This window comes from Papio anubis, chromosome 18, assembly GCF_008728515.1.
Source record: "Papio anubis isolate 15944 chromosome 18, Panubis1.0, whole genome shotgun sequence".
Lineage (NCBI taxonomy): Eukaryota > Metazoa > Chordata > Mammalia > Primates > Cercopithecidae > Papio > Papio anubis.
In genome coordinates this window covers 71,103,489-71,117,915 of record NC_044993.1, presented here as the reverse complement: position 1 = coordinate 71,117,915, position 14,427 = coordinate 71,103,489, and the positions used below count along the sequence as shown (strand labels likewise).

The following is a 14,427-nucleotide window of genomic DNA, read 5'->3' as shown; positions in this document are numbered from 1 at the left end:
CGGATCCGTCCGGCAGCACCTTGGACAGAGCCCGGTCTGCAGGGTGGGGCTGGGTGGCGGGACTGTGCCCTCGAGGGTGGGTGCCCAAAGGTGCGGAGACCTGGGTGTCACGCGGAAAGCCCGGATGCACAGTTCTGAGGGACACGAGGTGCCAGGGTCATTCTAGCGGAGCTCGCAGGACCCGGAACGTCGGGTCGCAAGCCCCCAGCCACCCCATACAAATGAGACTGGGATCGCGCATACTATGCTAGGAGGCGAGGCTTGGGCGGCCTCGGGGCGGAGCCTCCCCGCCGGCCGCGCCCATTGGCTCTCGCTGCGCCGACGTCAGAAGCCCAGCGCGCGAAACGCTGGCCTGCCGGCGGGGACTATGAGCCTGGGCGGAGCCTGGCGTCCCCTCCCGCGTCCGGCCGCGCCCGTCCTCCCGGCTGCAGAGAGACTACCGGCCACCGCTGCCGCCGCGAGCAGTCCCTGCGGCGCGACCGCCTCGGCGGAGCCGACCGCAGTGCGCTCAGGCGTCCGGTGCGTCCCCAGCCTCCACCCCGGCGCGGGGGCGTCGGACTCGCGCGTGCGCAGCGCGGGAGGGGCGCGGGCTGCGACCCCCTAGCCAGCGCGTGCGCCGATCGAGCGCAGGGCGGCGGGTGGGCGCCGGGCGCCTGGCAGTGATGGGCCTCCCCACGCTGCGGCCCCACTGAGGAGGCGGCTCGGGGACAGGAGGAGCACGGGCTGCCCGCGTGGTACGGACCATGGCGTTCCTGGCCGGGCCGCGCCTGCTGGACTGGGCCAGCTCGCCGCCGCACCTGCAGTTCAATAAGTTCGTGCTGACCGGGTACCGGCCCGCCAGCAGCGGCTCAGGCTGTCTGCGCAGCCTCTTCTACCTGCACAACGAACTGGGCAACATCTACACGCACGGTGAGCCGCGTCCCGCAACGCGCTTCCCACACCCGTGGCCGTCCTGCCCGCGTTGGGCCGGGGGCTTTGAGGCCGAGGAGGGCCCCAGCGCCCAAGTCCTGGGCTGCCCCGGCCCTGGCACGGCCAGTAGCCGCGGTGACAAAGCTGCCATTGTCCCGGGCCGCGCTGTCAGCTTCCGCTTTCCCGGCGGGTGGGGGCCGGGTCAGGAGAGCGAAGCAGAGTGGGGTCTGAGCCTGCTTAATCCCTCTGAGCCCCAGGGGTAGGGAGCCTGGTGTCCAGCCTCTGTAATCCCAGCGCCCTGGGCACCGTCTCCCGCCAGCACCCAGCCGGGAGATGGTGTTGACTGCGGTGAAGAGGGCCCAGGAGGAGCCTCCCAGCGCAGCCGTCCTGACGCCCCCGCCCCAAGCAGCTCTGTCTTGGGGCTCCGCCTGGTGGCGGCTCCTTCTTCCCCCAACAGGCGCCCGGCCCCTCCTCCGCGCCCCGCGGAGCTCTGCTGACACAGCCCTGCCCGTCCTTGAGCTGCCCCAGGCAGGCAAGGGACCCTGAGCGGCCGGGCCTGGCCTGGGTGCCTTCCCCGAGTTTTTGCCAGGCCACATCCCACAAGAGTGGGCAGACTTCAGAGCCCCATTTGGCCCCTGGGAGGCCAGTGCTAGAGGCCGGCGGGGAGGGGTGGAGAACTCCCAGAAAGGGCTAGGCTGGAATGAAACTCCCCGGGGAGAGGCCTGGGGAGATGAGACGAGCCCCTCACAGCCCCCTTCCCTTCATTCTGGACTTGTCTTCCCCTGCCTGGTCTCACCCCTTTTTGGAAGATAAAAAGGCCCAGTGCCTCTATTTGTCTGGACACTTATGAAGAGGGGAGGACTTGGGTTGGGAAGAGCAAGCTAAGTGGCCCCGGGCTGGCATCACTGCTCATGTGTCCTCTTCACAACTCAGCTTGAGGTTTCACTGCCTTAGGCTTCTCCTGTGACCTCCTGCTTGTGTGGGGAGAGCATTGTGAGGGTGGGAGGGCGCAGGCTTGTCCTCTGCCATTGCTTACTTGCTGGGCTCACCTGGGGCCTGTTGCTCAGCCCCTCCAAGTCTGTTTCATCACCTGCAAAGTGGGGATCATGGTCTCTACTTCCCAGACCATCCTGAGCCATGATAAGTAACCAGTGCCAAAAGCCATTTGCCCAGGGCCTGCCTCTGGCCAAGGCCAGGCGGCCAGCTGGATGACAGCATTACCTGGACCTGTCTTGCTCTGCCCTGTGTTGTGTCTGGACTGTGGTCCCCTTGAGGATGTGACTGAAGCTATCTGGTAGATGACTGTCTCCCTCCCTAGGGTTGGCCCTGCTGGGCTTCCTGGTGTTGGTGCCAATGACCATGCCCTGGGGTCAGCTGGGCAAGGATGGCTGGCTGGGAGGCACACACTGCGTGGCCTGCCTGGCACCCCCCGCAGGCTCCGTGCTCTATCACCTCTTTATGTGCCACCAAGGGGGCAGCACTGTGTACGCCCGGCTCCTCGCCCTGGACATGTGTGGGGTCTGCCTTGTCAACACCCTTGGTGAGTCAGGGTCCGAGGGATGGGAGCTGGAGCCACTGGTGGGGGAGGCATGGGACACGCATACAAGCCATGGGTAGGGAAGGGCGGGCAGACCCTCACACTGACGTGCCCTCTCCTGTTCTCTCCTCTGTGCAGGGGCCCTGCCCATCATCCACTGCACCCTGGCCTGCAGGCCCTGGCTGCGCCCGGCTGCCCTGGTGGGCTACACCGTGTTGTCGGGTGTGGCCGGCTGGCGTGCCCTCACCGCCCCCTCCACTAGTGCTCGGCTCCGGGCATTTGGTTGGCAGGCTGCTGCCCGCCTGCTGGTATTTGGGGCCCGGGGAGTGGGGCTGGGCTCAGGGGCTCCAGGCTCCCTGCCTTGCTACCTTCGCATGGACGCACTGGCGCTGCTTGGGGGGCTGGTGAACGTAGCCCGCCTGCCCGAGCGCTGGGGACCCGGCCGCTTCGACTACTGGGGCAATTCCCACCAGATCATGCATCTGCTGAGCGTGGGCTCCATCCTGCAGCTGCATGCCGGCGTTGTGCCCGACCTACTCTGGGCTGCCCACCACGCCTGTCCCCGGGACTGAGCTGCCATGCCAGCCTGCCCACAGCAGCCTCCAGGTGTTCTACCCAACTTGTCTGCAAGGGATTGGCTCCCTGGATGCTTCCAGCTCACGAGACGTCTCAGCAGGAGCCCTGTTCACCCGTTCTTCCCTGTGGACTGACCTCTTCTGCCCATGCCGTGGCACTCCAACTTCCTTCCCTGCCTTTTCCCTCCAAGCTCCTGTTTTACTGTGTCAGCTGGAAGGAAATCTTTCCCTCTTGGGACCTCTTTACCCTCTGTGACCTGTGGGGTTGGACCAGAGGGACTCTGGGGTCATGTCTTGCTCTGAGAGTTCAAGTCCTGCCAGGCCGCCAGCCCGGAGCCCTCACCCCATCCTGCTCCTCCCACCAGGCCTCTGGCCAGCCCTTTGGGCCCAGGCTTCCTGACCTCCATCTTTCTGCCCTGCATACCAGCCCTCCCAGCAGCCACAAGCTTGCCTGCCCTGGCTCCCTCTGCCCAGAGACTATGGAGTAAGGCATTCAGGGCAAAAGGACCAAGGGGGCGTGGACCCTTCTTGTACCAGCTGGCCACAGGCACAAGGGCCGCAGCTGCTGCTTCTAGGAAACGGGCACATGGAGCTCAGTGGCCTCGGATCCTGGGACCTCTGGGCCGTGCCTGCCCTCCACCTTGAGTGCCATACTCCAACAGCTCCAGGTGCCCACCAGGGATGTGCCTGCTCAGGAAACCTCTTTGTTCCACACAGCATGGGGCTTCAGCTGCTGGCCCAAGGCTAGGAGTGCTGGGTTCTACAGCAGGGCTCAGCCTCAGGGCCCTAAGACCCTGGATGACATCAATAAGGGGACAGGAAGGGCCATGTTGCCACATGAGCAAGCTTGGGTGCTCCCAAGGCTCAAATACTTTTTATTGGACATGGCCAGGCACCGAAGACCATGGGAGTTCCCGAGGGGCCCCAGCTTTCAAGGGCGGTGGGAGGGGCACAGGATAAAAGGTTAAAAGTGCAGAGGCAGAGCCTGGGGCTCAGGTTGGGTCTAGGGTGTCCTCAAACAGGCTGAGGAGGTTCCGAGGCTCAAAGGAGGGGAAGGAGCCCCGAGGAGGCTCTGAGTCGATGTCACTTAGGTCCAGGGCATCCCTGGGAGTAGGGAGGAGAGAGTAGTGACACTCAGGATCCAAAAGCCAGCCCTGCCCACCCGAGCCCATGGATCTGCTTACCTGGGTGTGCACCTGCTCCGGGGGGTGGAGGTGCTCCCCACAGTCCGGGCCAGGACAGCCTCAGGGGAGAGTGAGGGCCTGCAGGAGGGCGGGCAAGACAAACAGGGTGTCCAGGGCTAGGGAGTACGGGATGAAACCAGCTCCGTCCCTACACAGGCTCCAGGCTCCCGCCTGACAAACAGGCAGGGAGCCACAGTCAGGGACAATAAAAACTTGGTGCACTCTGAAAGCAGCACTTGGACAGCCTTCAAAGTCCTTCCATCTGGCTGCACTCCAAGGCCCCCTCTGTCCTTTTCAGAACACATGGACTTGACTGAGGCAGATCTGAAGTAAACTTTTAGTGAATGTAAGCCTTCCTGGAACTTCTTGTTCGCTATCAAGTGCCCCCGAGGGAGGAGGTGATGTTTGTCAGGAAGGGGCTAACTGGAGTCCCCAAGAGCTGTCTGCCCCGAGTGTGTGGTTTCCTAATTACAGCCTCTCACTCAGCTACCACGCCCCAGGGACCAAGGACTTGTTCCCGGGGCAGCGCTCCCCAGACTCTAGAGGCTTTCTCTTCCCAGAGAAGGGACAATGTTTTGTCCCTGGGCACTGGCAGCCTCCACTGGTGTCGGGGATGCACGGCCGGCCACTCCCTGGGTGCCGGTGCCCTAATGTGAAGCCATGCCCTGAGCAGCCAGTCCACACACCCAGCTGCATTAAGCCCGGCTGGGCCGCACCCCACGTCTTGGTTCCCTTCCCCAGGGTGTGATGGGGGCCAGGTTTGTGGGAGTGGTCCCCATTCACCACGAATCTCCATGGAGCCCCAGTGATATCCCCCACCTTCCTCCCAGCCCCCCATACCCTGCACTCAAACCCACCCTAAGCTGTCGTCATCCCAGTTACTGGAGAGACTGCTGTCCAGGAGCAAGCTGCAGGGTGGTGAGCCAGGCGGGGTGGCTGGCGGGCCTGGGGGCTGTAGCCAGCTGGCAGGGTGGGCCAGCCCATGCCAGAGCCAGCAGAGCAGGGCAAGCAGGGCCTGTGGGGGAGAGAAGCTCAGGATGTGGGCAGACAGACCCTGGGGCTGGGGGCAGGGCAGGCAGCCGCCACTGTCAGGAGCTTACCTGCCACAGGGCCCACCCTCGGCTCAGGGCCTCCGCTGCCATGCACCACAGCACACCCCAGGCCCGTGGCTGCCTCAACATAGGCAGTGCCAGCAGGGCCTCAGCCGTGGCCCGCAGCTTGGGGTCCGGCTCCAGCATCATGACAAGGACAGAACGCAGCTCGGAAGACAGACCTGCCCATGAGGAAGGACCACATCAGGGTCCCAGAACGCCAACTGCACCCTAAGCCCAGCAGTGCCTCCATGGCCAGCCACTGTCTCCCCAGGAGCCCATGGCAGCACCCCCTCCAGCCCTCGCCCACTCACCGGCAGTGAACTCAGGGGGCAGGTAGCCCTGGCGCAGCTGCTGCCAGCCCTCCCCACCATGGGGCAGCTCCATGTTGCATGCCACTTCCAGGATGGTGAGGCCCAGACTGGCAGGGACAGGATGGGGACAGAAGGGGGTAGGGTTGGCCCTGGGACACAGACCCAGTCCCGGGCTGCCTCTTGGAGGTGGGTGGGAGAGGGATGCTGCCTTCCTTCATCAGTCAGGGAAGGGCGGAAGCAGGGGGAAGGGAGGCCCCAGCAGGGCTGATCATGAACCCTGGGCAGGATGGGGACATCATGGAATATGGGCCCTGTGCCCAGGGAACCCACGTGCCACAGTGGTGAGTCCGCCCAGTGCCCTGATGGACAGACACCAGTTACTGCTGACAGGTATGACCATCCTGATGATCAGGGCAGTGGTTACCAGTGTGGACCCTGGAACCCAGTGCCTGGGGCCAGTCTCAGCTGCGCCACCTGCTAGCAGTGGGTTCCAGCAAGGCCCTTAACCTGGCTGTAAATGGAGTGACAATTGTTTCTCCCGTAGAGCTGTGAGGAGGCGGCAGGTTACACGAAGTGGCTCTGGAGGGTTCGAGGCTCACAGGCAGCCTGACCAGAGAGCCTCTCCACTGGAGGGCAGGGACAGTGTCTCAGCCTCATGGCTCTGAGGCCGGGTGTCCTGGGCTAGGGTGGAGCTTCCCTCCTGAGGAACAGAGCTTCCGTCCCAGGAAGGGCCTCCCACAGCCTGCCAAACACCTGGCATGCCCTGGTCCCCACCTGAACACATCCGCTGCTGTCCCATAGGAGCCCTGCAGCAGCTCAGGGGCCATGTAGCGGGGGTCTCCCTCCTGGACCTCGCCAGCTCCTGCTGTACCCAGCTCCACCAGCAATCCGAAGTCACCCAGCTTGCAGCGGCCCCGGGGCCCCAGGAAGATGTTGGCAGGCTTGACATCAAGGTGCACCAGGCCCTGGCCGTGCAGGTGGGCCAGGGCAAGCAGCATATCCCGCAGGTAGCCCCAGACCTGGGCCTCAGGCAGGCTGGCGCCCCAGGCCTCACAGTGCTGCTGCAGGCTGGGCCCGCACAGCTCCGTCTGCAGGTACAGGATGCCGCCCTCCTCCCAGGCCTGCTCCAGCCTCACGCAGCATGGGTGCTGCCCCACCTTCTCGTGGCTGCCCACCTCGGCCAGCTTGCGGGCCCGGTCCTTGGGGCCCCGGAATGGTGACATGGAACGCTTTACCGCATAAAGCCGCCCGTCCTCCTTGGAGCGCACCTGGAAGGGAGGTGGTACCCACACGCAGGGTGGGGGTGAGCCACAAGTGGCACAATCAGGTAGGGGGACAACCTGACAGATCCCATTAAGGGTTCACACATGGGGGACAGTGGTATAGCTGGTATCTGTCTCAGACCCCTGCCCAGGGCAACAGCAAAACCAGACAAACCTCCATCCCTGAGGCTGGGTCTGTGGAGACCCAGCGATGGAGGAGCCAGGGCCGACCTGCACTGACCCCAGGGGACCTCCTGGATGTGTCAGAAGGTAGAAGAAGCAGCTGCAGAGCAACACAGGCAGCACAGGCTGTGATGTGAAAAGTGGGCTCCCCTGTGAGAAAGCTGACCTGGGGGCCAATGTTGTTTGTACTTTTTAACAAAATCGTCTTCATATAGGACTCGTACAAGGGAAAACTATTCTTTAAAAGAAAATATAAATGACTGGAAACTGTGTTTAAGAAAAACAAGGTGGCAGGCAGGGGGTAGCTCAGAGCCTGCCAGCCTGGGGAGGGCTGGCCAGGCACTGCACTCAGGGCCGGTGCCAGGGGCCAGGCAGACTCGCCAAGGACCCTGCACAGCTGGCGCCAGGGCCTGAGGAGATGGCACAGGGGCTGCCGCAGCGCGTGCCAGGTTCTGGACAAGGGGCCAGTGTGCACAGAGCAGCCCCTGGAGGGGCCAGCATTGGGGGTGATGGGAGCAGCCAAGTCAAATGTGGAGGGAGCCTGTGAGCCCAGTAGGGACAGGATGTAGGGAACGGAAGGGGATCAGGCTGCCCAGGACCCTGTCCCGCCACAGGAGGGGCAGAGACACAAAGGAGGTCCTCTAGATGGGCCTGGAAGGTGTTCCCTCACTCACCTTGAAGACCTCTCCGTAGGAGCCGTGGCCCAGGCGGCTGAGCCTCTGGAAGCTCTGCTGGAAGAAGGACTCTGGCCGGCTTGGGTCATACCCAGGGCTCTGCAGAGTCTCTGAGACCTTGCCCCGGAATGACACCCGCCGGGGCTGCAGCTGGTGCCAGCCTGGGGTCCGAGGAGGGAAGAGGCGGCTGATGGGGATGCTGCCCTTGGCAGGGGGCGGGGGTGGGAGGCTCCGGCTGAGCCCCCTGGGTCTCTTGAGGGAGAATCCAGGTTCTGCGTGGCGGAAGTAGGCCGGGACTGGGATGGGGGTGCCACTCAGGGGTGGTGGGGTGCCCTCCGTGGGCATGGGCATGGCCAGTGCAGGAGGCCCTGGGGGCAGAGACAGAGGCTGAGTACACGGCAGTGTGTCCACTCTGATACCACCTGACCTTGTGGTCCCAAAGAGGCCACAGAAGAGAGCTGTCTACACCACACACTTACTCTACTTCAAACGGCCATGGGGGCAATACGCACCTACCAAGAAAAGGCAGAGGACAGACTCACACTCACCTGCCCACTGGGCTGTTGTATTTTAGAGACGATAGAAACATAAGAGGAAAACCATGGGGCCCGTGTTCTTGAGGGTCTTGCGGTCGGGTAGAGGTTAAGACCAAGGCAGTTTGGGGTCAGACGGGCTGCGCCTGCATCCCTGCCCTTGTCTTGGTCAGCTCTTTGACCCTAGACTACACAACCTCTTCCAAGACCACACGGGCCCACAATCCCTTATCTCCAGTTCCAAAGTGAAAACCCAGAATCCCTCAAGTATCTTTCTTTTTCATATCTGTCATGCCAAAACCCAGCTAGTGGTGTCCACTTCCAGAATGGCAGTGTGCACAGCCCCATGGACGCCTCCCCCAGGGAAACAGCACAACTGGTGACGATTATTCAAAAGCAAGCACTGAAAGCCTCTGGGCATGGTGCCCAGGGCACACAGCAAACAAAGGTTTACACAAGAAAACCTGCCAAGGCCTGGGAATAACAGCAAGCCTATTGGTACCTGAGCCATGACACTCCTGCCCTGCCACCTCCAGCACCCCTCTCCCCCCGCCTAGCACTGTGGGCAGGTGTGGCCAAGAAGAAGGGCTCCCTCTCCCCCAGCTCCCTGTCAAGGGTTAGGGTGTTTTCCCAGGAGGGCCAGGTTCTCAGCACTTCTCAACCCTCCAAGCTCCACGTGGCAGAGGCTAAATTCCAGCTGAGTGTGGCAGACAGGCCGGGGGCTCCCTTCTTCCACCTGCCCCCACACACAGAATAGAAGCTGTATCTCAGGCCTGGCAGGCTGGGAACCTGGAGGCCCAGCTCATTTGTAGGAAGGAGATTCCACACTGGGAGAGGGAAACCAAGAAGGCCAGAGGCTCCTGCATGACCCAGCAACCTGCTCCTAAAGCAACAGCAGCGCTCAGAGAGGTGCACTGCTGTCCTGCCCCCAGTTTCACAGCACGGCTCAGACAGAGATTTAGCCTAGGGGTAGACATAGGTCATAAACAGAGTTCTAGGCCGGGCATGGTGGCTCATGCCTGTAATCCCAGCACTTTGGGAGGCCGAGGCAGGTGGATGGCTTGAGGTCAGGAGTTCAAGACCACCCTGGCCAACATGGTGAAACCCCGTCTCTACTAAAAATGCAAAAATTAGCTGGGCATGGTGGCGTGCGCCTATAATCCCAGCTACTCGGCAGGCTGAGGCAGGAGAATTGCTTGAACCTAGTAGGCAGAGGTTGCAGTGGGCCAAGATCGCACCATTGCACTTCAGGCTGGGTGACAGAGCCAGACTCCGTCTCAAAAAAAAAAAAAAAAAAACACACACCAAAAAAACAGAGTTCTCCCCACCCACCACCCCCCTGAAAATTGGCTTGATTTGAAACAGTGCATAGGGAAGTTCAAGTTTAAAGGGGCTGTCAAAATCAGTGGAGGTTTTGGTGGTGAGCTGTTAAGAGACTGGTACCTGTATTAGGGCAACCAGCTGAACCATAAGCCAGCTGGTTTACCACAGAGAAGTGTGGAAAGAGGTAGGAAGGAAAAGTCTGCCTGCAGTCAGAACAAACCTCACTGACCTCAAAAGCCACCCTGTCAAAGGAGCTCAAAATTAATTGGATCTGGCTGGGCACAGTGGCTCATGCCTGTAATCCCAGCACTTTAGGAGGCTGAGGTGAGTAGATCACTTGAGATCAGGAGTTCAAGACCAGCCTGGCCAACATGGTGAAACCCCATCTCTACTAAAATACAAAAATTAGCCAGGTGTGGTGGTGCATGCCTGTAGTCCCATCTACTTGAGAGGCTGAGGCAGGGGAATTGCTGGAACCTGGGAGGGAAAGATTACAGTGAGCCGAGATCCTGCTGCTGCACTCCAGCCTGAGCAACAGAGCGAGACTCTGCCTCAAAACAACACAAAAAAAAATTTAATTGGGTGAGCCTGTGGAACAATTTATGCCCCAAGGTATTGTTTGTTTGCTTGTTTTTGAGACAGGGTCTCACTCTGTTGCCCAGGCTGGAGTGCAGTGGTATGATCTCGGCTCACTGCAGCCTCCAACTCCCAGGTTCAAGTAATTCTCTTGCCTCAGCCTCCTGAGTAGCTGGGAATGCAGGCATGTGCCAACACACTAGGATAATTTTTATATTTTTAGTAGAGATGTGGTTTCACCGTGTTGGTGAGGCTGGTGCACCAAAGTATTATAAAAAACAATAGAACAGCCTGGCATGGTGGCTCACACCTGTAATCCCAGCACTTTGGGAGGCCGAGGCAGGTGGATCACAAGGTCAGGAATTCAAGACCAGCCTGGCCAAGATGGTGAAACCCCATTTCTACTTAAAAATACAAAAAAAAAAAAAAAAAAATTAGCTGGGCATGGTGGCGGGTGCCTATAATCCCAGTTACTTGGGAGGCAGAGGCAAAGAATTGCTAATTGCTTGAATCTGGCAGGTGGAGGTTGCAGTGAGCGGAGATCATGCCACTGCACTTCAGCCTGGGCAACAGAGTGAGACTCCGTCTCAAAACAAACAAACAAACAAACAAAAAACAATAGAGCAACAAACTGATCACTGGTGGAGCCTAATAGTTGGGTGTGATTGGGGGAAAAAAATAGAGTGGGCCCTCCTAAAACCACGCTTGTCCCAGGGTGGCTATGCACATGCCCATGGCTGCATCCTCAGGGGAGTGGCATGAGAGGCCTCACATTGCAGGGTACATAGACTATAATACAATAGTCCAGCCAGTCACCAACAAATAAACGATCACAGACCCTGGAGGAGGGTGGAGAGCCAGTATGCACAGTTACTACAACATATTACCAAAAATGTCCAGTTTTCACCAATAAGCTACAAGATATACAGACACAAGAGGGTATGACCCATACACACAAAAGAACAAAACAGGCAACAGAAACTGCCCCAATGTCACTTTTTTTTTTCTTGAGACAGGGTCACACTATATCACCCAGGCTGGAGTGCAGTGGTAGGATCTCAGCTTACTGCAACCTCTGCCTCCCAGGCTCAAGGGATCCTCCCACTTTTGCCTCCTGAGTAGCTGGGACTACAGGCTTGCACCATCATACCTGACTAATTTTTGTATATCATGTAGAGACGGGGTTTCACCGTGTTGCCCAGGCTGGTCTCAAACTCCTGGACTTGAGCGAACTGCCCACTTCAACCTCCCAAAGTGCTGGGATTACAGGGGTGAGCCACCACATCCGGCCTCCAGATGTCAGATTTAACAAAGACTTCAAAGCAGGCTGGGAGTGGTGGCTCACGCCTGTAATCCCAGCACTTTGGGAGGCCGAGGCAGGTGGATCACCTGAGGTCAAGAGTTCGAGACCAGCCTGGCCAATACGGTGAAACCCCATCTCTACTACAAATACAAAAATTAGCCGGGTGTGCTGGTGCATGCCTGTAATCCCAGCTACTCAGGAGGCTAAAGCAGGAGAATTGCTTGAACCCAGGAGGCAGAGGTTGCAGTGAGCCAAGATTGTGTCACTGCACTCCAGCCTGGGCAACAGAGCAAAACTCCATCACAAAAAAATATATATAATAATAATAATAAATAAAAATCTAAAAAGAGCAGTCTCCAGTATCTGAGGGAGTAGAGAGGTAAGGGGAGGGATGCTACCTGGGCCTGGCTGGCAGGCTGCCCTCCATCTTGCGGAGACTCTTCCTCTGATTCTAATTACCTCAGAGTCCCAGACCAGGGTTTCTCCAAGTCAGGAGCCATGGTATTGGGATCTTCGAGGTCACTGGTCACAAACACAGCCTCCAGGCCCAACCCTGGCACCCTCGGGGACCTGGACCTGTGCATCTTAACCCAGTTCTCCCACCATCCCTATGACTTACGTTCTAGCATGACTGGCCTGGCCCAACAGCCTCAGTGGTGGGATGGAGGAGGTAGGAGCAGGGGCTCCCACGTGAATCCAGGGTGTCCCTGAGCTAAGGCCAGGCAGGGGTGACCTCCGCAGCTTCCAGGGCCCTGGGCGATTGGGCCGTCTCGCCTCACCCTCTCAACCAGGCCCAACACATCTGCGGGCCACCTTTCCGGGTAGACTGTAAGTTCCTTCCAGGCAGGGCCGCGGCTGAGTTCACTCCGTGGGTGTGGGGAAACCCTGGCAAACAGAGCAGTGGATGGGCTGTCACGGGAAGGGGCTGTCACCAAGGAAGAGGGGCTGTCACCAAGGAAGAGGGGCTGTTGCAGGAGAAGAGGGCCTGTCACCAGGGAGGGGCTGTCACTGGGGGAAGGCGTGTCAGCGGGGGAGGGGCTGTCTCTGGGGGAGGGGCTGTCACGGGGGAAGGGCCGTCACGGGGAGCGTGGTGGCGCGGGGTTGATGGACAGCAGGCGGGGTCTCCGGGAGGGACGAGTAGGGCGGGGCCGCCGCTGGGAAGGGGCTCGGGGCAAGGGAACCAGGAATTGGGGAGGACGAGAGGCAGGGGCTGGCGGGGGCGGGCCTGAGGGCATGCGGGCGGGCCGCCCGGGAGGCCTGAGGGGCAGGGGTGACGCCGACCGGGCGAAGCGGAGGGGAGCGGCGAGGTGGCCACGCCGAGGCCCCTCATGGCGGGGTCTGGACTTACCTGGGGCGGCTGGGCGGGGCGCGGGTCCGCGAGGGCCCAGATTCCGGGTCCGCGGAGGCCACGGGAGCCCTCGGGTGGCCCAGCGGGCCGGAGTCTGCCGTCGACTGCTCCGGACGCCCGGGCAGAGGACACCCCTGAGGGGGAACGGCCCGTGAACGCGCGCGGAGCCGCTCGCGCCAAAAATTCCAAACCGGCCTCGAGGCCCCTCCCCCTCCCCTGTGCAGCCCGTCAGGGGTGCCCAGGCTCCGGGGCTCCTCCCCTCGTGCTGCGTGCGCGCCGCCGCCCCGCCCCGCCGCTCACTGCGCAGGCGCACAGGGTCTTCTGCGCTGGCCGAGGGCGTGGGCGGCCGGGCCTCACTCGCCCTCTAGCGCTTGCCGCCTAGTCCTGGGGACGTCCACTGCACTCCAGGCCTCGCTCCCGACACCCACCGCCCTCCCTGGCTGGTGTAGTGTTTGGGTCCATGAAAGGGACGGCTATCCCGATGCTCGAAGCAGGCATAGCCCCAGGGTTACTCCGGGTAGGACCAGGAAGTCCCTACGACCTCCCGGGTCCCGGCACCCCACTTCTCACTCCGGTCATGTTCTGAGCCAGGGTCGCAGTGGCAGGCCAGAAACACGACCCCCAACTCCTAGCGCGCGGCTTCGGGAGCCAGAAAAAGCCGCCTCTTCCAGGAAGCTCTCCAGACAGGCAGGGCTCTGCTTGGCCCGACCTCGCCTACCTGCAGCTTCCCTGCCAACAGGCCCCAGCCACTTTTTTTTTTTTTTTGAGACAGGGTCTCACTGTCACCAAGGCTGGAATGCAGTGGTGCAGTCCCCAGGTTCAGGCGGTCCTCCCACCTCAGCCTCAGTGTGTGACATCACAGGCCCGCGCCACCGCACTCGGCTCATATATTTTACTTTATTTTGAGACACTGTCTCATTCTGTCGTCCAGGCTGGAGTGTAGTGGCGAGATCTTGGCTCACTATAACTTCCGCCTTCCAGGCTCAAGCGATCCTCCCACCTGAGCCTCTTGAGTGGCTGGGACCACAGGCGCGCGCCACCACACCCAACTAATTTTTGCATTTTTTTGTAGAGACGGTGTTTTACCATGTTGGCCAGGCTAGTCTCGGACTTCTGACCTCAAGCGATCCGCCCGCCTTGGCCTCCCAGAGGGCTGGGATTACACAGCGACTAGCCGCAGGATCATAGTTCACTGCAGCCTCGAGCAGCCACTTCCGGGGCAGCTCCTCCATTCTCTGAGTTTGAGACTTGCTCTCGGCTCAAATCCCTTCAGCGCCGTCCTGGCTGAACGACCTTGGGAATGCACTGAGCCTTTCTGAGCTTGGGATTAGTCTCCTCTCCTGAAAAAAACAGCTGAGGATGCTGAGATGATCCCCTAATGTGATTAGTAGAGGCCCTCGCGGGGCAAGCCGGGCTAGGGATTGTTACTTCCCTCACCGAGGGGCTCTTTATCCGTTTAACTGGGTGGGAGGAGTCACGCTTCCGGCCAACCCTCCCCCAAACGCTGGCCTTCTCACCCACACCTCTCCTTCCGCCTTATTTTTGCTATCCTTCTGCCTTATTTTTGCTATTGTCCTAATCTCTGTCTGATGCTCTATCTTTTGTTTGTGAGTTT

General features: G+C 60.5%; 2 protein-coding genes across 2 annotated transcripts; one reads left to right on the top strand and one right to left on the bottom strand.

Moving 5' to 3' along the window:
* The first annotated feature begins 331 nt into the window (after positions 1 to 331).
* On the top strand, positions 332 to 4,555 carry PAQR4 (progestin and adipoQ receptor family member 4). Its single transcript, XM_003916416.4, has 3 exons — positions 332 to 909; positions 2,228 to 2,449; positions 2,585 to 4,555. Exons 1-3 carry the CDS (start codon positions 744 to 746, stop codon positions 3,016 to 3,018), a joined length of 822 nt encoding a protein of 273 aa, XP_003916465.1. The 5' UTR covers positions 332 to 743; the 3' UTR covers positions 3,019 to 4,555.
* PKMYT1 (protein kinase, membrane associated tyrosine/threonine 1) lies at positions 3,852 to 13,061 on the bottom strand. Its single transcript, XM_003916411.3, has 9 exons — positions 12,813 to 13,061; positions 12,084 to 12,349; positions 7,730 to 8,097; positions 6,385 to 6,878; positions 5,611 to 5,717; positions 5,306 to 5,478; positions 5,063 to 5,220; positions 4,206 to 4,283; positions 3,852 to 4,125 (listed from the first exon to the last, which is right to left on the bottom strand). Exons 2-9 carry the CDS (start codon positions 12,091 to 12,093, stop codon positions 4,014 to 4,016), a joined length of 1,500 nt encoding a protein of 499 aa, XP_003916460.1. The 5' UTR covers positions 12,094 to 12,349; positions 12,813 to 13,061; the 3' UTR covers positions 3,852 to 4,013.
* Between the last annotated feature and the right edge of the window lie 1,366 nt (positions 13,062 to 14,427).

Excerpts from the sequence above, each read along its gene's own strand:
- PAQR4 (XM_003916416.4), top strand. The coding sequence starts at position 744 with ATGGCGTTCCTGGCCGGGCCGCGCCTGCTGGACTGGGCCAGCTCGCCG. Across the intron at positions 910-2,227 it reads GGGCAACATCTACACGCACG|GGTTGGCCCTGCTGGGCTTC; the intron begins GTGAGCCGCGTC and ends CTCCCTCCCTAG. Across the intron at positions 2,450-2,584 it reads CTGCCTTGTCAACACCCTTG|GGGCCCTGCCCATCATCCAC; the intron begins GTGAGTCAGGGT and ends TCCTCTGTGCAG.
- PKMYT1 (XM_003916411.3), bottom strand. Across the intron at positions 5,479-5,610 it reads GCCCCCTGAGTTCACTGCCG|GTCTGTCTTCCGAGCTGCGT; the intron begins GTGAGTGGGCGA and ends CCTCATGGGCAG. Across the intron at positions 5,221-5,305 it reads GAGGGTGGGCCCTGTGGCAG|GCCCTGCTTGCCCTGCTCTG; the intron begins GTAAGCTCCTGA and ends TCTCCCCCACAG.